Source organism: Leopardus geoffroyi, chromosome A1, assembly GCF_018350155.1.
Source record: "Leopardus geoffroyi isolate Oge1 chromosome A1, O.geoffroyi_Oge1_pat1.0, whole genome shotgun sequence".
NCBI classification, from domain to species: Eukaryota; Metazoa; Chordata; class Mammalia; order Carnivora; family Felidae; genus Leopardus; species Leopardus geoffroyi.
The window spans coordinates 123917734-123942468 of NC_059326.1; the positions used below are offsets into that span (position 1 = coordinate 123917734).

Below are 24735 nucleotides of genomic sequence, written 5' to 3' on the forward strand. Positions count from 1 at the left end.
GCTAGGTTGAGGAGGAAAGGGGTTTATAATACAACTACTCCTGATGTAAACTTTCAGGGAATTCTATCCATTTTAGGCCCTTTTCCTTACTCTTGCTTTGTGAGTGACCCAAAAACCTTCAAATACTGAGGGTTTCAATGCGTAGCTCAAAACGGCTTCCTCTGTAGTGGAATCCCGCTCTATACGTACTTACATTTCAGCTTTGTCTACTTTGCTGTCAGTCTAACCATCTTTCAGTTTGCCAGCATCTAACAATCTGTTGCTATCTCTTGCCTGCTGTTGTCTCTTCTACAGTCCCCTTTGTTTGTTACTTCCTTACTGTTGTTTTAATGACATTTAGGGAGGAGTAGGGATAAACACATTTATTCATTCAACATTGTTTAGTGACTACTCACTATGCCCTTGGAATTATTATAGGCCTTGGGGGTACAATAGTAATAGAGAATTATAGAAAACAAAAACAAAGAAACATTTCTTTTCTCAGGAGCTAATATTCTTCTTAAGGGAGACAGATACACAGGTTAAAAAAAAATACAGGTATTCCTTACCAAGTGAACTTTCAATCTCTGAATTTAAGAAACAAATAAATTTGGAAACATTTTTAGAAATGTTTGTTATGTTCTGCTACTTTCTATCTGAAACTTAGGACCCAAATAGATTACAAAAACAGATACCCCTTAATATGCCAATTCATATCAGAATTAAGAACTTAAAAGATATAGATGACCAGGAATATTTGCATATAAGATTTGGTAGAGGTGGGAGTGGGCAGGAAGCCAAGGAAGGCCTCTCTAATGATACTAACCATATGGATACCTGTGAAAAGACAAGGGCATTGTGTACACAGTTAACAGTGCAAGGACTTGGGGACACAAGCATGCTTGCCATTCTTGTGGAACAGCAGGGAAGACAGTGTGGCTGGAGTAGACTAAATAAGTAGGAGAGTAGTAGGGAATGATAGCAGAGAGAAAGCCAGGAGTCAGATCATATAGGACCAAGACTATGATAAAGACTTGCTTTATTCTGAATGAGAAGGGAAACCGTTAGAGGCTTATGGACGTTGTGTTTTAAAAACATCACTCTGGCTGCTAGGGGTAGAACAAGACTACTGAAGGGGAGACAGAGTAGAAAGGGTGAGACTAGTTAAGAGGCTACTATAAAAATCCAGATGAGAAATTAGCATCTTGACACAATTCTTTTTGGTGGAAATGGTAAGAAGTAGTCAGATTCTCTGGGGCACCTGGATGGCTCAGTTGGTTGGGCGTCCGACTTTGGCTCAGGTCATGGTCTCACAATTTGTGGGTTCGAGCCCCGCACAGCTGTGCTGACAGCTCGGAGCCTGGAGCCTGCTTCAGATTCTGTCTCTGTCTCTCTCTCTCTGCCCTTCCTCCCTCACACTCCATCTCTGTCTCTCAAAAAGGAATAAACGTTAAAAAAAAAAAAAGAAGTAGTCAGATTCTCGATTTACTTTATTTTCTTTTTAAAAAAAAATTTTTTTTTTAACGTTTATTTATTTTTGAGACAGAGAGAGACAGACAGAGCATGAACGGGGGAGAGTCAAACAGAGGGAGACACAGAATCTGAAACAGGCTCCAGGCTCTGAGCTGTCAGCACAGAGGCCGACGCGGGGCTCGAACTCACGGACCGCAAGATCATGACCTGAGCCAAAGTCGGCCACTTAACCGACTGAGCCACCCAAGCGCCCTCGATTTATTTTAAAAGTACAGCTGACATGCTTTGCAGACATGTAGGGTGGGGAAAAAAAAAAGAACAGTCAAGTATGACTCCAAAGTTTTGGGCCTGAGCAAGTGGAAAACTGGAGCTACAACTTTCTAAATTACAGAAACCAGGGAGAGCAAGGTTAAGCAGGTTGGAGGGATGGGGGTGGATGAGGAATAAAACAAGTATTTGTTTTTCATAAATTTCAATTTGAGATACCCAGTGGACATCCAAGGGGAGATGTAGAAGGGGCAGATAGGTATTTGAGTATGGATCTCAGGGGAGAGATCTGGGCTAGAGATATAAGATTGGGACTAGTCATCATATACACAATATATAAAGCCAGGTGACTACATGCTATTACTTAGAGAATAAGAGTAGAGATAAAAGAGGCTTGAGTAAAACCCTGGATAACTCCGTAATTCACCGGTCAGAAATATGAGAAAGAGCAGTCATGTAGAAGAATCAAGAGAAAATGGGGTTTTAGAGGTTAAGTATAGAAAATGTTTCAAGATGGAAGCAGTGACCAAATGTGCCCATGCTACTGATAGGTTGAGCAGGAAGAGAAGGAGTTATTGGTTGTCAGTGGAGTGACTGGGGCAAAAGCCTAACAGACATGAGTTCAAGGCAAAATGGAAGGAGAAGTAGAAACAGCACAGAAAACTCTTTCAAAGAGTTTTTCTTTAAAGGGAAGCAACAGCTAGAGGGGAATGCAGGGTCATATGAGCTTTTGTTTTTAGACTGAAAGACAGATTTATATTCTGGTAGGAATAATTGAGTAAAGGAAAATTTTGATGATACATGATTAAAAAGACAGAAGGGATAACTACAGAAATAAAGTCTTGGAGGCAGGCAGGATGGGATGAAATACATGAGGAGATTTTTTTTTCTCATTATTTTCTAATTACCTAGGAAGAAGAGTAATGGGATCCACTAAATTGAGAAAGGAATTTTAAGTAACAAAAGTATATAAATAAAGATTCAATCAGAATACAAGTTTATGTGAATTCTTCATCAGGACAGTAAAGAGTCATACCCTCCAAAGTTCCCTGACTCTTAATTAAATTAGGATTTACTGAAAAAGATTTATGCTATATTTTCATTCCTAAGAAATTCTTCAATCATGATAAAGTAACCAGTTTCAGGACCATAAATATTAACACAAGCCTCTTTAATCCTCATGATTCTCCCTTCATATCATTTAAAAGTGAAATTAAGTGAGGGATGTCTGGGTGGCTCAGTTGGTTACATGTCCGACTCTTGATTCGGCTTGGGTCACGATCCCAGGGTTGTGGGATAGAGCCCTGGGTCACACTCTACACTGAGTGTGGAACCTGCTTGAGATTCTTTCTCTCTCTCCCTCTACCCTCCCTCTCCCCATTCATTCTCTCTCTCTCTCTCTCTCTCAAAAAAAAAAAAAAAAAGTGAAATAAATGGCTTAACCTCTTTTTAAATATGTTCTCCTTTTCATCTTCTAAATATTTATACTCTCTTTTTTTCATTCATATTTCTCTCATGTCCTATCATTAGCAGAAACATTTATCACTAAGACTCTTACTATAAATCAGTATGAATCTAATTTTAGAAAAAAACATCCTGGACTATTTTTATCAATGAATGGAAGCACTAGCTTAATGTTGCCATTTTCATCTGTGTTCAATTTTAAATACAAACTGAAAGAGAAGGATGCCTTTCAAGATCCAATATTTCCTTTATCCCGAATTGACACTGACTTATGAACTTCTTATAGAAATTAAAAAATCAAAGCTAATGCACCAAGATGATCTGAAAACAAGTAACCATAACAAACAACTTTCAACAAATACCAACTCAATACACCTGGAAAACCCAGGAATGTTGTAACAAGAGAAATAGAATGAGTGGTAGACAATTATAATTGCTGACTTTAGAGAGTAACATCAGATACTAAATAAATTTGAATTCTAGACTGCCTGAATTAACAGGTGAAGAATGGAAAGAAAGCAGTCTCTCTAAACAAGGGGATTTTGTACTACTTTCTCTTTATTAGTTTCCAGGAGACTAGTATAATACTCACTTCTATTTTTTAATCTGTTCTCTCATTTAGCATTATCCATTCATTGCTTCCTAATCCTCTAAATTTGAGTGACTTAAGAAATTCCCAATTTATAACCATGAGAGAAAAAAGGAGGGAGGGAACACTTAAAATTATCATCTTAATTAGCCTGAAAAACAATTAAAAAAAACCGATGAGGAGAACAATGATGTTAATGAAGAGTATTATCTACATATATTAACACTGACCAGGTTCTAAATCTCTGAAATTCTAAGGGTGTACTTTCACAGAAAAGTCTAGAAAATGAGTTCTTGATTTTTCAATTGCATTATAACTTCAGTGAACTTCAATTCTAAAGCAGAAAGGACAACAGACCCTGGTTACTCCTAATTGAAAGAAAAGCAGAGATATTTCAATTGTATCCCTGTTTTTAGCTTAATATTAAGCATTAATAAACAGTGCTCGTTCAAAAAATACCACTATTTGTTTTATGATAGCAATACTTTAACAATAGTTAACTAAAGGTCACATTTTTTTGTAATTTACTGATTCTTTATTTGACCAAAACAGCTCACCTGGTACAAAATATTCTGTTTGCATAAACCAATGAAATTCCAAATGAAATCCCAAGCGAATGGCCTTCAAGGTGACAAGGAAAATCAAATAGAGAACAGATACTGTGCCTGTGAGAAAAAATTCAGAAACCATTGATCATTTTTGTGTATTTTACAGACTATTTTAAAATTAAGCTTTGTTTCTATATTCTCAGCAAAGTTTGGAAAATTATTACCTTCATGGATTATGCCCACTAAAACCCAGGTGTGATCTAAAGAACAGAAACCAGCTATGTGAGTTTTCAGAAAACAAAGCAAAACATTATATAGTGGGCCTAAGAACTAGATGAAGGTAGCTCATATACTGAAGAAGGCAAGACTGTCTAATTTATTTATGAGTTAAGTGGAGGATACATGCAAAGAATTCATTACAAAACTGTATGGTTACATAGGAGAAAAAACCAACATCAAACTGACTCTTATTCTTTGTATTGGAAATATCAGAGATAGTCAATAAGCAGGAAAAGTCTGCCACAGTATTTACTGAAAGATGGTAAGAAAGTAGAGAAAGAAAAGTAGTGACTGTGGATTATAAACCTATTTGAGAAAGGTGATAAGCCAAATAATCCATGAGCACTCTGAGGTCGTATCTGGATAAGGTTTCAACTAGGCAGTACTACCTATTAGATGAAAAGATTACAGATTCTACTCATAGGTATTTATACACAGGGTGAGGTGGACATTCACAGCTTCTGGTAATCTAGAAGTTAAAGAATTATTCCTTTAAGGAGTTAAATCCAGTCATTATGGAGTAGAGTCAGGAAATTCAAGTAGGTTTCTTTCTTTAAGAATTAGATAAAAATTTCTGTAAAGAAGCTACAGTTTTAAAAGAAAGGGAGAGTATCAAGAACAAGGGCAAAAGCAAAATATCCTTAAGGAGGTGGAACATAATCAACCTGGTTACAAGTTTTGTGATTGTTTAACAAATATTTCTATAAATTTATATGCCAACTTTTAAAGATCTGTTCCATAGGAAAGTCGGCAAGCAAATCAGGAAACCACAAATGAGCTACTCTGGGTTTGCAGATTAGCTGATTCAGAAAGAATAAAAACAAGAGGCCAAAGCTTATATAACCACAACTTTTCATTCTCTGTGGGTGTCTATGGCAGTCTTGTAGTGAATCCTATTGTGAGACAGAGAGGTATAGAAAAATACCCTTACCTCCTACTTTGGTTTTCTGAAACTCAAAAAGCTAGCTCCTTGATGTGATGAGTAATCTAATTATTTTATACTCTAGGGCCTACCAGGAGATCAGATCTATAGGGATGAGGTGAAATCCTATGGTTTATTTGGGGTTATCAATTTTTTATGAATGTTATCCTTGTCTTTAGTTAACCAGATCTAAGCTTTCATTAGGGGTTCCTTTCACCGTCTAAAAGCTCACTGTTGCAAAAGTGCTGCAAAAAAAAAAAAAAAAAAAAAGTGAAAACATTCCTTTAACGATGCTAAAATTTCTGAAATTTCTTCAGTGATTTCAGAAATTTCCGTAAAACAGGGCTCACAGTAAGAAGTCTCTTCCTTTAAAGAGGGCTTTTCTCTCCAGTAGAGAGAAATCACTGAGGAGGATGGCAAAAGCAGAATAAAGCTGGGCAGGTTGAGTTAGATAAAAAAGATATCCCAGGTCAGAAGGTGATAATTCTGTGCTATACTTTTAAATAGAAACCATAGGAAAAAAATATTCCATAACCTCCCTTAGTAAGTTCTAATGATTCCAATCCTTAGGATTGAGAATTCCTATAATATCCAGTATGGATCTCTCCTCCTGAAATCTTAATGTTTCCTCTAATTGTACCCACAGAAGAAATGAGGAATAGTGTTTCAGTAAGGATAGAACAGGAAATCCAGTAACTCATCTTTAAAAAAAAGAACTTGGACTTAAAATGGTCATCTACATTTTCCTCTGTGCCAAACTCCACAAAGAAAACCAAAAAGCAGGGTAACATACAAGTGAACAAAGTGAACATAGATGAACAGGCCTGGTGGGTTAACTCCCCAGCCAGACCGTATCCACAGAATCCAACATGTACTCCACTACACAGAAGCTCTATAACACAATGCCTTGGCTTACCTAGGATATTAAATTTTGAAAAAAATGAAGGAGATTTGAAATTGAGCAGTGGCAGCAGGAGCCCTATGAGGTAAAAGGGCACTGTCTTAGACTTATTCCACCACTTTTCAAAGTGCTGCAGTCCGGTGTCATTGGCATAGAAAATCATAGAGCCATTGTCAGGGTGGCCACCACTCCCAGCACTTGGACAAATCACTGCAACAGAAAAGCATCAGATAAGAGAAGACCACAAAGAACAGACAATGAGTATCCCAAAAGACTGACACTTGTTCTACCAACCTCAACTTGTCTCATGAATATTAAGTTTCCCCTTTCTGGAAAAAATGGAGGGTTATATTTAGATATAGGATAGGACTCTTTTATCTGCAAACAATTAAAGGTGGTAGAATCTTAGACAATTCTGAGGTATATCCTTAATTTTTATGGGAAGCTATAAAATATCCCACCAACTATCCTTTGGTTCCATTGCCAGAGAGAAAATTTTGGGATGAATGGTATTTGATCTCATTTATACAATGATGTAAGAAATATTCAGGGTGATTTGTTACTTTTATGTTAATAACCCACACAAAGGCCAAAGAGCAGGTTTCTTTTAACAAAATCTATCGGGTTGGAATAAAAAATGGACATCATTGAAACAGCTGACACAGTATTTCCAACACTGAATTGTTGGTTATAGCTTAAGAATCCTTGAATTCCAGCAATCTGGGATAATTCTCCCGTAAGTTTATCACATTTTACAGCAGCCTAAGAGCCTAGATGATATCCAGAGAAGTGGGAATTGAGTAAAACATTTTTCCTAACACTGATCTTCAAATGGTAATTTCTTTTGTTAATGAGAGACAATACACATCATTCTGTGTTTCTATTTTCACAATAGTACTTTTCCTAATAATCAGCTCTTTTTAAAAGAACTCTTAATGCTGGTGAAAAATACTCCTACTGAGCAATATTCATACTCATTACTAGTCAAAGAGAAAACGATACATTCATTTTAAGTTGTTTTTAATTTTATTCTCTATCTGTTTCTTGGCATGCCACAAAGCCAAACACTTAGTTTTCTTGCTTAGTCAGCATTTTTATTTCTTTTAATGTTTATTTTTGAGAGAGAGGGGAACAGCACAGCTGGGGAGAGGCCTAGAGAGGGGGACAAAGGATCCGAAGCAGACTCTGTGCTGACAGCAGGGAGCCCAATGTGGGGCTCAAACTCATGAACTGTGAGATCATGACCTGAGCCAAAGTTGGATGCTCAACTGCTGAGGCACCCATTGTCCCTACTTAGTCAGCATTTCAACATGTATTTTTTTCTTTTATGTCTGGACAGAAGTAAATTAAGTTGAATTTTTCTTGTGCTAGTAATTACAGTGGTAAAAAGCACAGGCTATGGAGATAAATTGACTAAATAATGAACCGTGCATGACTCTGTCACTTAATACTTATGTAACCTTGGGCAAGTCATTAGTTTCTCTGTGCCTTCCTTGGTTTCTGCATCTAGAGAGTGAAGCAAAGAGGTACTGTACAACATTTAGACTAATGCCTGCTATACAGTAAGTATCCAAAAATGCCAGCTGTAATTTTATATTAACTGAGATGGACTATTTCATACTCTTACTATTTAATACATTCTTCAAAATAAGCAGATGAATCAGGAAGCGCTAGTATCAACATACCACTATGTAAAGTAAATTGACTTTGCTGATGGTGTTCTTGAAATCATCAGTGTATGAAGAGATTTTAAAATTATACCAAAATATTTTAGGATAATTATTCAAAGGTGTGTGTGCCTGTCCAGAAAAAAGCTGGTACTTCACTCACTCATTTGCTAGTGTTAACAAAATACAGGTTAATAGGTTTAATTAAAGAGCAAAGTAAGATACTGAATAGTAAAAACTGAAATGGTTGCTTCATGAGAGAGACTTTTGCCTGTCTCCTACATCCCCAAAGTCTAGAACAGTTCCTGACACAGGCTTAAAAAATATATATTGAATGAACTGTCTTCTCAGAGATCAGTGCATTCATCCATCAAAATGTTATCATCTTGGGGGCTCCTGGGTGGCTCAGTCAGTTAAGCATCCATCTCTGGATTTTGCTTAGGTCATGATCTCACAGTTTGTGGGTTCGAGCCCTGTGTTGACAGCACAGAGCCTGCTTTGGATTCTCTTTCTTCCTCTCTCTCTCTCTCAAAATGAATAAAAACTTTAAAAAAATTATATCAATTTGGTATCTTTGAAATCTAAATACATAAAAGCCTTAGGTGATGTACAAGTTTAACAGTGAGACTGTTAACAAGGTTGTCATAGCTTTGTTATTTACCTTCCCTGTGACGCCCATCATGGATAAATCCACATGCTACAAAGATTTATTGTAAATAAATTAATTGAAGGAAACTTTTCTAAGAAATTAAGATATTTTTGCTAAGCCTTCAATTTATTTTTCTGTATTTACTAACCTTTGTTCATTATCAGGAAATTAATTATTCTGTAGCATACAGTTTTGTGTATCTTAAATATTAGTAACTAATACAATAAACATCTAAAAAAGTTAACAAACTGAGAACTATGCTTTTAGACTTCTGAAACAATTAGCAGAGACAGAGGCTCTTAAAAACAAGTATTGACTATTTATAGGCAAATATGGATTTTATAGATGTTAGTTACAATTGTGAATTGCATAATATGAACTCAACCTTGTTTAGCTTACATTAACACAAAGTTTTATGGAGTTTGTTTTTTTTAAAGACACCAGTTGCTGAAAATTTCATAGTGGCTCAGTTAACATAATGATAATGATATTACATTAATTATTTACCTAAGATAAAGCAATATATTCTACCTTAAATCCGTTTTGAAGTCAAGTAGAAAATTAAAAACAAAACAAAACAAAACAAGCTAAGGGGCGCCTGGGTGGCTCAGTCGGTTAAGCATCTGACTCTTGATATTGGTTCAGGTCATGATCTCACAGTTGTGATCTCAAGCCTCATGTTGGGATCCATGCTGAGCATGGAGCCTGTTTGGGATTCTCTCTCCCCTTCCCCCACTCCCTCTCACTCTCAAAATAAATAAATAAACTTGAAACAACAAAACAGGGGCACATGGGTGGCTCAGCTGGTTAAGCTCAGGCCATGATTTGGCAGCGGTTCATGAGTTTGAGCACCACATCAGGCTCTCTGCTGTCAGCTCAGAGCCACATCAGATCATCTGTCCCCTTTTTTCTCTGCCCCTCCCTCACTCATGCGTGTACTTTCCCTCTTTTTCTCTCTCACTCTCTCAATCAAAAATAAATAAACATTAAAAACAAAACAAAACAAAACAAAAACAAGCTAAGCTTCAAATTCTAAGCTACTTACCCGGGTTGCTATCATTGGTACTCAGTACAGCATCTGTGTCATTAATGTGATGAATAAAATCTAAAAATTAGAGAAAAAAATACATTTTAATACCAAATAAAAGATGTTAAACCGATCACCCTCTAAAATCTTTGATCTATAAAAATCTTTTAAGATCTAGCATGGGGTAATATACCTAGTACAAGGAACCAAGACTGCTTCATTGTTAACACAGCTTCGCCTTTGTCAGCTTTCTGTACTTACAGAAATGATGCCATTGACTTCAGAGTTCTCACTATGGAAAATTTTCACATGATTGAGGATTAAAAAAAAAAAAAATCTAGCCACAAGGCAGAATTTAGTAAAAGCCCTGGAATCAAACTGTACAACTGTTTTCTTATACTCACACTAATTTATATGTAAGTATAGTTACACCTTATATAAAGAAGGGGAAAACCAACACTTATAATAGCCAAGCTTATCAGGAGAACCACTTAAAGTTTTTAGAAAGTATACTACATGCTTTTGTAGACTGACGGTTATACAGTAATTATTACTCACAAGAACCACTAAATTACACCAAAGGAAGTAGCAAAGTTAAAAGCATATGCAGATATCTGAGCATTCATATTATTCTATAGTTAATGAGAGAATGGGTAAAGAAAGTGTTTTCTTGTTACTTTATTCTGTTTGATATTAATTTTTTACAATCTTAATAAGCATTAAAAAGTGATGATAAAAATGTTGGATTAGATTTTCAGGTCATAAAGTAAAGTATGTGAATTATTCATCTTCACTTCCACTGTATGCTTCTCAAGATAAAAGGAGGAGTTTAGTGCTCTAGGTTTTTATGCTATCTTCAAGGGTTATTAGTGATAAGATTGGAAGTTATAAATCTTTATATACGTCGTGATGCCAAAGACTTAAATAAGGCTAGTAAAACCCTGATACCAAGTATACCAGGTTGAAGAGTCTCCCCCCAAATCCATGCCCATAGGAACCTTAGAATGTGATCTTATTTGGAAACAGGGTCTTTGCAGATATAATCAAGTGATGATAAGGTTGTATTGGTTAGGGTAAGCCGTAAATGAATTTTATGGCTTCTTCACCAGAAGCTAGGAGAGGCAAGGAAGGAGCTTTCCCTAAAGGCTTCAAAGGGAGTGGAGCCCTAGTGACACTTCAATTTTGGACTTCTGGTTGCCAGGACTCTGAGAGAATAAATTTCTCTTGTTTTAAGCCAAAGAGTTCACGGTAATTTTTACAGCAGTCCTAAGTCTCAACAAGGACAGTGTGAGAAAAGAAAAAAAAAAAAAAAAAAAAAACACACACACACACACACACACACACAGGGTAATATCTCTTGTGAAAAGACACAAAGGTCCTAAATAAAACAGTAGCCACACTCCTTTCAAAAGTAAACAGAATCCAGTAAGCAACTAAAAAATACATATCATGACTGTTAAACTAAGTTTATAACAGAATATTAAGAATGACTTAAATACTACAAAATGTATTCATTTAACTCACCATATTAACAATTTAAAGAAGAGTTTTATGATCATCTCAAGATTATTGAGCATCTGATAAAATCCAATACACATGAATAAAACTGCTTAAGAAAATAATAGGCAGGAACATCTTTAAGTTGCTAAAGGGTGTAACCAATATCCCACAACAAACATAATATTTAATGGTGAAACATCAGAATGATTTCCACAGGAACAATATAAGGATGTCTACCAGCACTGCATCTATACAACTTTACACTTTAAAAAAGATAAGCATGTCTATATATATGTGTATGTATATATATATACATACACATATATATGTTGTATGTGTTTGTATGTATATACATATATAAATATAAGGGTATGGCATACATAAATACAAATGTATGTATACACATATGAATCACTTAGAAAGTAATAACTGGCTAGGAAGTTTTCATTACTCATGGAGGAGGTAACTATCTTAACAGAAAATCCAAAGTAAATCTACAAAATTAGCATCAGTAAGAGTTCAACACATCCGCTAGATTCAAGATAAACATCTAAAAATTATGTTCTGGGGCGCCTGGGTGGCGCAGTCGGTTAAGCGTCCGACTTCAGCCAGGTCACGATCTCGCGGTCCGTGAGTTCGAGCCCCGCGTCGGGCTCTGGGCTGATGGCTCAGAGCCTGGAGCCTGTTTCTGATTCTGTGTCTCCCTCTCTCTCTGCCCCTCCCCCGTTCATGCTCTGTCTCTCTCTGTCCCAAAAATAAATAAACGTTGAAAAAAAAAAAATTTAAAAATTATGTTCTTTTATAATAGCAACAAATAACTTGAATTTTTATAATAAATATTATCACTACTTTCTAGGAAGATGGAATGGTTTCAATGAAGGGGGTGTGGGTTACATGGATGTATTCATTTGTCAAAATTATACGGCTAAGATTTATGTGTTTCTATGAATTTAAATTCTATGTAAAAAAGAGAATTGTATATATGATGGTAATTAATTGGGGTGCAGAGTGGATATAAGCATAGATCATGTTTTTTCAGTGGAAAAAATATTGCTCCCAAGGGGGAAAAATTTTGTACCTAGGGGGCAAAAAAGGTCCCTTATCCTTTTTACATAGAAAGCACAAATATATATACAGTTCATAAATGGATAAAAAGTATATCTGTGATATTAAAACAAACTGAATCAACTATATTTTTCAGAATTACAAAATGACTTTTTGCTTTATTTATCCCAAGTCCAGAATTTAAGGCTGAAACTAAAACATTTCAGTAGTTACTGTATCTAAAAGTAACTAATGTTAAAGATATAGATACTTACTAAAAATAAACTTTCCAGTATTAAAAAGAAAATTAGACATAAGCACCCAATAAACTATCATTGCTCCAATAAGAGACACCAAAGAGAAAAGGAGACTTGACCACTGTCCAAAGGAGCCAAAATAATATCTGCAGACATCTGGATATTCCCAGGTAGTGGTATCCACTGATGCTAGATAAACATAAAAGAAAGAATAAAATTAGATGTTAATCATATATCCCATAATCATAATTTGTGTTCCCTCAATTAACTCAAAATATTAAGAATATTCCACCACCAAATATTAGATATTAAATCATATAAAAACATTATAGAACAGGGGCACCTGGATGGCTTAGTCAGTTAAGCATCCAACTTCAGCTCAGGTTATGATCTCATGCTTTGTGTGTTTGAGCCCCACACTGAACTCTGTCTGCCAGTACAGAGCCCGCTTTGGATCCTCTGACTCTTCTCTGCCCTTCCCCCACTCGTGCATGCTCTCTCTCTCTCCCTCTCAAAAATAAATAAACATTAAAAAAAAAAAAATTAAGGGGCGCCTGAGTGGTTCAGTTGGTTGAGCGTCTGACCTCAGCTCAAGTCATGATCATGCAGTTCATGAGTTTAAGCCCCACATCAGGCTCTGTGATAACAGCTCAGATCCTGGTACCTGCTTTGGATTCTGTGTCTTCCTCTCTTTCTGCCCCTCCCCTGCTCATGCTCTGCCTCTCACTCTCTCAAAAATAAATAAAACATATAAAAAACTTAAAAAATTACAGAACACATAAAAAAGAAATATAGACCAATGAAACAGTATAGATAATATAAGAAATAGATTATAGTATCATATTATATAATTAATAAAAACAAATGATAAATCAAGGCTAGACAAAATCATCAGTGAGAGTCAGAAGATATTATCCAGTAATATTTGGCATACTTAAATAACAGTATGGAATAAAATTTTCCTGAGTCATACTTTATACCACATGATAATTTCAGACAATTGAGCTAAGAATTAAAAAATTAAATAACAGAAAAGTTAGGAGACAATGTAAAAACAGACACTGAAAGGTTACCCTTTTCTACCAAATGAAGAAAGAAATTATAATGGAAAAGACAGGCAGATATAAACAAACTCATATAACACTAAAGCCATTAAATTGTTGAATGGAAAAGAAATTGACATGAAATAACAGCCAAAAGGCTAATGCTTACATCATATATAGCACTTAGCAGATCTATAAGAACACCAAGAGACTTGTGGATAAATGGGAATGGGATAAATAAATAATAAAATTAAGAGAAAATATACCAGTGCTTAAGAGACCCCCTCCCCACCAAAAAAAATTGAAGGCAAAATCTGGTCTCTTGACTTAGAATTGCTAAGATTCACTGAAACAATATATGTCTATTTCAGTCCTAAACTATTTTAAAACAATGTAAAATGGTATTTCTCTGATCCAGAATTTATAGATGAATAGAGGCAACGTATGAATAAACTTTGCAAATTCACTACAAAGGACACGTTCATATTTTCATATTTTTCTAGTTACATTTTCTAGTTTTAGGGAATTCCAACATTTAGATCTCTTGGTAGGGATAGATCAAAAGTTACCATTAACTGTTAAGAATCATAGAATTCTCAATTTAGTTCTGAAAAAGACTTTATTTTTAAAAGATGACCTTTAAAATTATTCTTATGAGGAAATTAGCACCAAAGTAAATGCATTCTGCAAAGAATTACAAACCTCTCTGAATTTAAAGGCAGTCACTAATTCACTGACATATCAGTTCAGCTGAATGCTATGAATAAGACAAGTAAATCTTTAGGCACAAAATAGTTAACACACACATGGAATGTACACATTAATGATCTACTGTAACAGGAAATACTTATTAATACCCAAACAGCTACTCTATTTTTATCATGGCAAACTCTTACATATCATAGCTCGTGATTTCACTACTCTATAGCAGCAATAAAGTGTTAAAATGCCCATCAGCATGATGACACACATTCCAGTGGTAAAGCCAGCCTGTTTAAAAACACAAAAAGAACAACATATATCATATTAGAATAAATTCATATGCAACCATATTATGTTACTTTAAACAATTATGATAAAAACCTGAGAATGTAAAATTAAGTATAATTACCTATTTTTTTAATAAATTTTACATAGATTTATTAAAACCTTTATTATAAAGCTTACAATATGAAGAGAAAAAAATTCAGGCAAAAAGCATGCTGAAAAATTGTATTACCTGTTTCATGCCCCAAGGAATACTTAGTATAGATGTTCCCATCATGGTATTCCAAATCATAAAACTGAAAACACAGAGTAACAGCAGTAAAAATATGGAGTCTAACTATTCAAATATCTTAAGACAAAAATTAAAATAACCAGTAATTTTCATTTATTTATAGTTTAAGTAATGCTCCAAAAATTAAGTTTACTCACATGGTTACTAAACTGGTGTTTTTACCATATCCTTCAGTGTAACTTTGGAGTTTATAAGCAGAACCCAATGGACTATATACATAGCACTCTTCTGGAGCTGGAACTACATGATCTGGAGCAATCTAGTAAGAGAAGAAACACAGAGAAATGTTAGAACCAGTAAATGTGCAAAACAGGATATTTTCTATACAACAGGTTACCTGACTCTAGACACATTTCTAAGTATCATGAACAAATAAACACGTATTTCTGATTTATTAACATAAAAAATCCTTTCCAAATATAGTAGATCTAAAGGAAAAAGTTTCAAGAATATAATAAACCGTTCATGTAAAATGAGAATGAATTCTTAAAAATACACAACTGCCAAAATATTTTTCTCTTTATTTTCATGAGAAATAAAGAAGAGTCAGCAAAGACTGAGATTAAAGAATTCTAGATAAAGGAGATTTGGACCTTAGGTTAGGGGAATTTCAAGAGTCAAGTGGCCACTGAACTCCTCTGTGAGAGTGGTTTTACCAAAGAGGTAGGTAGGGAACTCAAATTATAAAGAATTGAAAGCCAAAAAATTAAAAACAGAACTACCCTATGACCCAGCAATTGCACTATTAGGTATTTATCCAAAGGATACAAAACTGCTGATTTGAGGGGCATGTGCACCCCAACGTTTATAGCAGTGCTATCAACAATAGCCAAATTACGAAAAGGGCCCAAAGGTCCAGTGACTGATGAATGGATTAAAGAAGAGGCGGTGTACACACACACACACACACACACACACACACACACACACACACACACTGGAATACTACTCTGTGATAAAAAAAGAATGAAATCTTGCCATTTGCAACAATGTGGATGGGACTAGAGAGTATGCTAAGCGAAATAAGTCAATCATAGACAGATGTCGTATGATTTTACTCCTATGTGAAATTTGAGAAACACAATAGATAATCATGGGGAAGGGAAGGAAAAATAAGATAAAAATAGAGAGGGAGGCAAACCATAAAAGACTCTTAAATCCAGAGAACAAACTGAGGGTTGCTGGACAGGAGGTGGATGGGAGGATGGGGTGAACGGGTGATGGACATTAAGAAGGGCACTTGTTGGGATGAGCATTGGTTGTCATATGTAAGAGATCAATCACTGGGTTCTACTTCTGAAGTCAAGACTATACTGTATGTTAACTACCTTGAATTAAAAAAAAAAAAAGAATTGAGAGTCAATAGAAGATAAACAATGGAAAAATAAATATAGACCATTCTTTTAAATGCTTACTAAAGCATTTAAAAAGCAGAAGAAAAAAAAGGTGAGCTAACACAGCCTAAGGAAAGGCAAAGCAAGAATTCTTAAAGATGGAGTATGTAAGCAAGAGGGAAGGAGCTAAGAGAGTTTGAAAGCACACAGACGACTGAACAGATAATATATTTCCTATACACATAGCTCCCACCTTGCCCCCTCATACATATTTTCTGAATTCTACCTCCCTATGGAGGGAAGATATTACAGTACTCTGGTATAACTATGCCCATCTCCCTGAGAATAGCTCTTGAGAATATGCAGTCCTATATATAGTAGTACAGTAGTTAAAGACATAGGAGCTGTCTGGCATAAATCAACAATCTTTTATATTCAGCACCTAGTATGTAAATTTACAACTTTGTGCTAGGTTTAGTGTTCAAGAAAAAAAATACAGTCCACAACTTTAAGAAGCTTAAATTCCAGCTGGAAGATACATGAAGCAATCAGATAAGGCTATCAGAGATAAAAAAAATTAAGCGTGGGATACTATATGGAAGGAATGACAAAAAATTAACGGGGACTAGAATAGTTGGGGAAGATGTCAAGGAAGTGATGGAACACTGGGCCTCACTAGTAAGACAAGATATGGACTGGTGCAAAAAGAAAGTGTCGAATCATTCTCTATTTATGCATATGATTGGTGGTATCTTGTAGGAAAAGAATGTCTCGAATGTTATGCATGGTGTGGCTTTGGAAACAACTACTTCTGAGAGATAAAAAGGCATATATGGAGGGGCACCTGGGTGGCTCAGTCTGTTAAGCATCCAACTCTTAATCTGAGGGTCATGAGTTCAAGCCCTGCATTTGGCTCTACACTGAGTATTAAGCCTACTTAAGAATGAAAAGGCATATATGGAAATGGGTTTATTGCCTTCTCTTTTATCCTCATTCCTCCTGGGAATAAAAAAGAAAAAGGGGAAGGGCCATGCCTGCATCAGTCAGGAGATAAACCATGATAGCAAAGGTCAGAAAAAGTGAAAATCAAAAGTTATAGGGGGCAGGATTACAAGCTAGAGAAGTTAAGAAGTTGCAAATTCTTGGGGTCCCTGGGTGACTCAGTCAGTTAAGCATCTGACTTCAGATCAAGTCATGCTAACAGCTCAGAGCCTGGAGCCTGGAGCCTGGAGCTTGCAGCTTGCAGCCTGCATGGGATTCTGCGTCTCCCCTCTCTGCCCCACCCCTACTCACGCTATATGTCTCTCTCTCTCCCTCAAAAATAAATAAACATTAAAAAAAAAAAAAAAAAGAAGCTCCCAATTCTTAGGAATTACAGAAAAAATGGAGAATTGGATCCCACACTCTGATAGTAATCTAGGGCAGTGCTTTTCGAACTTGAATTTTCCTGTGATTGACACAGGGATATTGTTAAGCACAGATTATGATTCAGTAAGTCTGGAGTAAAGAATAGGATTCTGGGGGCGCCTGGGTGGCGCAGTCGGTTAAGCGTCCGACTTCAGCCAGGTCACGATCTCGCGGTCCGTGAGTTTGAGCCCCACGTCGGGCTCTGGGATGATGGCTCAGAGCCTGGAGCCTGTTTCCGATTCTGTGTCTCCCTCTCTCTCTGCCCCTCCCCCGTTCATGCTGTGTCTCTCTCTGTCCCAAAAATAAATAAACATTGAAAAAAAAAAATTAAAAAAAAAAAAAAAAAAGAATAGGATTCTGTATTTTTAGTAAGTTCTCAGTGATGCCAATACTGCTGGCTTGTGCAGGCCCTGCTTTTATTAACAAGGATCTAGGAGATGTTGGCAGCCAAATAATTTTCTTCTCTTCCTGATTTTAAAATAAAAATATTACGGTAAATGAGGAAATTTTCAGAAATAAAAGGTTTAATTCTATAAAATCCTGACACTTACGGCTTCACATTGTTTTGCCCTTAAAAATCTTTTAAGAAAAATAATTTTGGAATTCTCAGAAAATGAGCATGGATGTATACATATATTCATTAAAAATGGTCATATCACACTGTTACCTTTTGATCTCTGTTGACCACTGTTTATATACTTTGATTTAGAGTTATTTCACTGTCAGTTAACAAAAGGTATTCAATTTGGTGTACAATGCTGACTTAATTTCCAGGCAAGCAATGTCCATTCAGGCCTAGACTGGCCCAGTCAGTATCTCTGAACTTTGCTTCCACAAGCAGAGCCCCTAGGAGGTCTGAATTAGACCCAGAGATACTAGATTACTTCTACTCCACAGAGGGCTGAGATAATTCTGTTATAGAACTAAGACTTTACTGTAACTACTGATATAAATGCCTGGGGGAGGAAAAAGTGAAAAAATTGGGGAAAAAAATGACAACACTCAGAATATTTGGGATGTCCTTATTTTGGCTATACAAAAGGAGATCGTAATACCTCAGAAGGCTTTAGTGAGATATCTATGTTCAAGTGATATCCTAATCATTGCCCTTTAGTAAATATCTAAAATTTCCATTTTTCTTTAAGTTTCTGAATATCTCATATATGATAATTCTTATAAGCAAACAAATTATTTCCAACATGTTTCTGATCCTAAAATAATATAGATTTTAGAAGATCAAGAGTCAACAACTATAGTCCATGGGTCAAATCTGGCCTTCAAACCAATTTTTTACAGCCCCTTTGCTAGGAATGGTTTTTATATTTATAATGGTCATAAAATAAAAGTGAAGAATATGTAACTGTATGTGGCCCACAAAACCTAAAATGTTTAAAATCTGCTCTTTGACCTATGTATTTTATCTACAAAAGGACAGTGCTAAATAGTAAAAATATTATACATTTGCATGTATTTCAGTTTCCCATTCCTGCAGAAAATTTCTAAAAACATCTTTCCCTCGTAGCTTCAAACTTAAAAACTGAACAGACTAACCAGACTTGTTATTATTTATGTTTTTAATCAATAACCTCAAGTATTTCAGAAGTAGTTTGTCCTCCAAAGAGCTCTTAGGACTGGGGACTAGCAGAATTTAATCCAACAAATCTCTTAGGCTATTGTCAACATAGAGAGGTTGTTCCAAATCTCTAAGTTACGCTAGATAAGAATGAACTAGCCTGAGATGTAAGACATGTGTTAATTACTATCTTGACTTTCCATGATGCCATCCTTGGAATATGGCCAGCAAAAAGTTCAATCACTGGGAGTTCCCCTGGCTTATGCTGTTCACTGTTCATTTCAATGTAACCTTAGACAATTAGCCATGTTTTTCCCCTTACCAGTGCCTTGTCCGCAGGAGCGGTGAGCCGGCTGTAGTAATGAATCCTCTTGTTCATGGCAGAGGCATGGTCGCTAACCCTCTGAATGACATCATTCACATTGACGATGTTTGTGGGCTCTATATAGAAAGGCCTAGAGAAGGGAATATACACTTGACAAAGAACATTCAGCCAGAAATTCTGGAAATCAGCCATTGAAGAAAATAACTTCTTGTCCCCCATTAGAAATGAGATGCACCACCGCAAGACATTCACTTCTCACTTTTGGTGGGAAAAGAAAATTTTACAAAAGAAGCATTATCCAATCCACAGAATAAAGCTTTTGTCTTCTAATACTATCATAAACACTCTTTTCTACTCTTTAGGAATTTAGCAATAGAGGAGACATAACAGAAAGAGCTTCAATCAATTATTAAAAATAAATATAGCAGCTGACAGTTTTCAACAATGAAATTTAGATCCACACAACTTTGAATATTCTCTCAAAAGGCTTTTGGCACTAAATCAGAGAAATTATTGACATAAATGTTCTTCTACTCAACAGTCTCTATTCCTTCTTTACGGGCCAATGTTACTTCCTATGACAAATAAAATACAGATAAGTGATCTCAACCATCTCCCTTGTGAAACTTACCCAAAGTACTGTCAAATGGAACATCAAGACACCAGAGATATTTTGCCTCATTCTACTTTTCTTGGATTTCAGTAACAAATCCTATTATGTTATTATTTATGCGTATACTCCCTTCCCATAACTGTGTCCCAATTAACTGTAGATTCTGGTTTTCAATCATCATTTTCAGTCATTAACCCTGCCAGTTCCTAACAAAACTCCTTCCATTTGCTTTCTAAGCTTCCAGTAATGGACTCCAAAACAGAAAGACCAGGCAGAGTAGCATGAAAAGGACTGCTTTCCTCCACTGACTCTCAGATCCTTCAAAGTCACAAATGATACTGTACCCCAAACTGCATGTAATATGCTATTTCAGATTACATACAGATCCAAGTAATGAAGGAAAAAAAAACAGATTTCTCTGGTTCCATATAACTCTTCTATATTTATAGTTCTGAAAGAAGCTTAAAATTTATGCTAGTCATTTGTGGAGACAGTTAATCTGGTCCTGTGAAATCACCTGAAAAACCAAGTGACTGAAATTTTAGTTTCTGCTATTTTTTCCAACTACTAGCTATAACAGAAATTGTAGTATAGATGTTAAATTTAATCTTGTCTCTCTAGTTAGTATACAGAATCTCTGAATCTTCCTTTTGCTATTTACTCTCCACCACAGCACCTAAGTAGGACAGGTACTCTCCAATTCAATACACCAAATATCTTAAAGAAGAGCACTTACTAGAGCAAATAATATGGATATGGAGATCAACGTGACATTATATCTACACTAAGCATATCATTACTAAGTGAACTAAGGGATGTCAATAAATATGAAGGGGATATAAAGAAAATGAAACAGTAAGAGGCTGAATAAACTATCCCTATTTGGTAGTCTGAGGTAACTACCAATCCTCCCAAAGCACTATGGTATTTTATATAATTTGCATATCTACTGCATCAGTAGTACTAAAAAGCAATGTAAAATATTTATGTCCAGGAAACAGTTTAATCATACCTGGGGTCACAATCTACAGAGCATTCATTTCTTGTTTTGTAAGAATGATATCCTGCAAAGTTCAAGAAAGAACTATAGCTTAAAGTCAACATAAAGGAGAGAATGCAACTAATCAAGGATTACTAAAAGAGACTAACAATAATGGTAGTGATAGAAAAGTATAAATATTCTACTTGTAGCTTCTTACTCTGAAAATTCAACGGTATTAATATCAACCACTAAATTGGCTTGAAGGCCTTGCTGAAAAGCAGTCCAGGAAGTGCTAGATTTTTTGGCTTCTGGCATCTAACAAAAGTGTTAACTGTACCAGTTTAGTTGGCTTGGGTACTCTGAGAGCAGAATGACTCTGAAAGTTTTTCTTTTCCGACAGTTTTCATCGAGATGCTGAGTGCCTGTTCAAACAAATATTTTGGAATCTTTTCAAAACAGATTCTCTTTAAAAATATCCAACTCAGCATACCTTAACTAAATTATTAGAAACATATGTTAAAGCTTCATCTGAGAGCAAAAAATATAAATTGCATTTCTAAATTGAACTTTAGTTGGATCTGAAAACATTTTTAAAATTAGTATTATGCAGAGAACAGTATTAAGAATTAAATACTTTTGAAATTTGGGTTTTTTCTTTTGAACACGGTTTCACATGATTGCTCCCTATCAGTATTACTTCCCATTTGAAGTGTAGCTCAACTGTATCACAGCGAAAATAAATTATGATATTTCATGTAGAAGTTATATTTGTTTTACCTTATAAGTATTTATGGTTATGCTACAGAAATTTTTTTCTTAACATCCAGCAAAATTTTTAAAATATTTAGAAATGTGACGCAAAATGTACCTTAAACATCCAGCAAAATTTTTAAAATATTTAGAAATGTGACTCAAAATCCCATATATTCATTTAACAAACTTATAAACAGAGAAATGTTATTTCTACCTAACACCTTTTCTAGGTTCCACTCCTTACATTCCTTAAAAACTTTTGGCTTTTAAATCTGTCTCCACCCTTCTACTGACCAGTTATACTCTGAAAGTTAATAACAATTCCTTGACTTTTAAGGTTCATACTCAATGTGAAGACCTATGACTTAAAGCTGTTTGTTCCTTTATTCACATCTCCATGAAAGCTGAAGCCCTCCAAAACCTGCCAAATTGGGGTAGTTTGTTAAAAAACGAAAAGGGAATCAAGTATTTAAAAATCTCAAGCAAATAAACATTCAAAATAATGAACCCACAGTACTTGTTTCTTCCTCCTTGGTAAAATGCTATGTCTGACAGGCAGATTTTCAATGAAGACAGAAAAGAAGTTAATCAAGCCACTGTACCTAGAAATTTCTTGCTGCTACAACAAAAATATTGGTAACCTCCAACTTGCTGATGTGTTTCTCGCTTTCCCTGGTGCTTATACAACATCCTTTTTCACAAAAATCCTGCTCTACATTCCAGTTTCACTCAATATTACCAAAGGCTGAGCCTAAGGATCTTCTCTACTATGGTTAATTATTTTGTACTGGTTCTCAAAATTTATTAAATATTATTTAAGTGCCAACCAAGCATAGTTAAGCATAGTTCTAAACATTTAATAATAACTAAGACATAGAAACTGAAGGATCATAATCTGATGGAGGAGACAGGTAAGTAAGCAATCCCAGTCCAGGGGGAAAAATAGAAAAAGAGAGTGAGTGCTTATGAAAAACAGTGGGAGCAAGAAAGAGTGGACAGACTTGTGTGGTGTTGGGTACGTGCAGTGTACTGTGTGATCAAACAGAAGGAGAAGCTAACCCATGTCTGGCAGACCACTAAGGAAGTAACACCTGAGGTGAATCCTAAAAGATACAGAGGTAGACAGATACGGGAAAAAGTAGGAAAGAAATAGTGTTTCCAAAAAATATGTAAGAACACATAGAAACAAGGAGAGAGAGCATGATGTGTTTTTGAAAACTGTAAGTAGTGGGAAAAGTGGTAATATATAAGGCAAACATGGGCCAGGACACAGAAGACCTCACATGCCAATGAAGATATGATCCAAAAGGGAAGAACCCCCAGTCTCAGACTCTTCTGCTGATTCCTTCTCTAATTCCAACCCTCAAATATCAGAGTAACCCAGAGTTTAATCCAGTGGCATTTTTCTTCTCTATCTAGAGTCATGGCCTTGATGGTCTCATCTAGTCACATAAATTTAAATATCATGCATATGCTGATGGCACTCAAACGACCTCCAATCTGATTTTTTTTTTTTTTTTTTTTTGAGAGAGAGAGGAAGCATGAGTGGAGCAGAGAGTCAGAGAGTGAGAGAGACAGACAGAGAGAGACAGAGAGAGAGAGAGAGAGAGAGAGAGAGAGAGAATCTTAAGCAGAATCAAGCAGGGCTTGATCCCATTACTCTGGGATCATGAACTGAACCAAAATTAAGAGTCAGACACTCAACTGACTTAGCCAAACTCTCCCACCCATTGCATCTCTTAGACTTCAATGCTTACCATACTAATCACACCAGCCTCTTCACAGTTCCTGAAACACTATAAACAAACACCTGCTCCAGGATCTTTGTTAGTAATTTCAGGTAAAAACAAAGCCTCTGAAGGCCTTTCCCTAAATACCTGCAGGGCTTCTTCTTTCAGGTCTTTCCTCACTTGTGGAATAAGGTATTTAGCTACCCTTGACAGCATAGCTAAAATTTCAACCCAGTTCTTTACCCTTGTCATTTCATAGATCTTCTCTGCTTTACAAGATCTCCTTAGCATTTATACTCTCCAACACAATATATATTTATTTATTATTGGTAAATATATTTTATTGCCTCCAGTAAATTAAGATCCACAAGAGGAGGGGCTTTTGTCAATTTGGTCACTCTTATATTCTCAGGGCATAGAATAGTACATGGCGTATTGTAAAAGCTCATTAGAGGGCACCTGGGTGGCTCTCATGATCTCACAGCTTGTGGGTTTGAGCCCCACGTTGGGCTCTGTGCTGACAGCTCAGACCCTAGAGCCTGCTTCGGATTCTGTGTCTTCCTCTCTCTCTCTGCCCCTCCTCCACTCACACTCTGTCTCTCTGTCTCAAAAAATAAACAAACATTAAAAAAAAATTAAAAGCTCATTAGAATACGATGAGTAAAGTATGGTGTAACACTTTACAAAAAAGTTTATTTTGAAATAATTTTTTCAAGTAAACTCTATCCCCAACGTGGGGCTCAAACTCATGATTCCAACATCAAGAGTCACACACTTACCAACTGAGCCAGCCAAATGCCCCATTATTTTGAAATAAATTAGAGTCATACAGAAGTTAGAAATATAGTACAGAAAGTATTCCCATTAACACTCCACTCAGGTTCTACGATGACATCTTATATAACCATACTACAACCATTGAAACTTGTATTACCTTTATAATCAGAAAAAAAGTGAATGAAAAATTATGGGGATAATTCTTTCAACTTTTCTGTACATTTAAAGTATTTAAAATAAAACTTGGGGGGAGAAATGATGGAGGGAGTAATCAAAGTATCAAATACTGTACAAAATGAGAAGCAACCTGTACAAAAATCAACTCAGGATGTTAATCTGGTTAATTTGAGTTA

The 24735-nt window shown here is 35.6% G+C and overlaps 1 protein-coding gene across 8 annotated transcripts in view; it reads right to left on the reverse strand.

The window, feature by feature from the left end:
• Positions 1–24735, reverse strand: part of SLC38A9 (solute carrier family 38 member 9) — an 86383-nt gene that overhangs the window by 30864 nt on the left and 30784 nt on the right. For 3 of the 8 annotated variants that reach the window (XR_006715932.1, XM_045493435.1, XM_045493428.1), the window contains 8 exons: positions 19525–19657; positions 15026–15147; positions 14829–14892; positions 14506–14599; positions 12585–12755; positions 9784–9843; positions 6438–6632; positions 4330–4437 (listed from right to left, as the gene is read on the reverse strand). Coding sequence is in view for 7 of the 8 variants with exons in the window: in XM_045493435.1 (XP_045349391.1) it covers positions 4330–4437; positions 6438–6632; positions 9784–9843; positions 12585–12755; positions 14506–14599; positions 14829–14892; positions 15026–15147; positions 19525–19657 (947 nt within the window). In the remaining variant the exon portion in view is untranslated. Of the gene's footprint in view, positions 1–4329; positions 4438–6437; positions 6633–9783; positions 9844–12584; positions 12756–14505; positions 14600–14828; positions 14893–15025; positions 15148–19524; positions 19658–21152; positions 21205–21339; positions 21438–21459; positions 21545–24735 lie in introns of those variants that run through there. The other 5 variants (XM_045493459.1, XM_045493449.1, XM_045493468.1 and 2 more) reach the window with 4 other exon arrangements.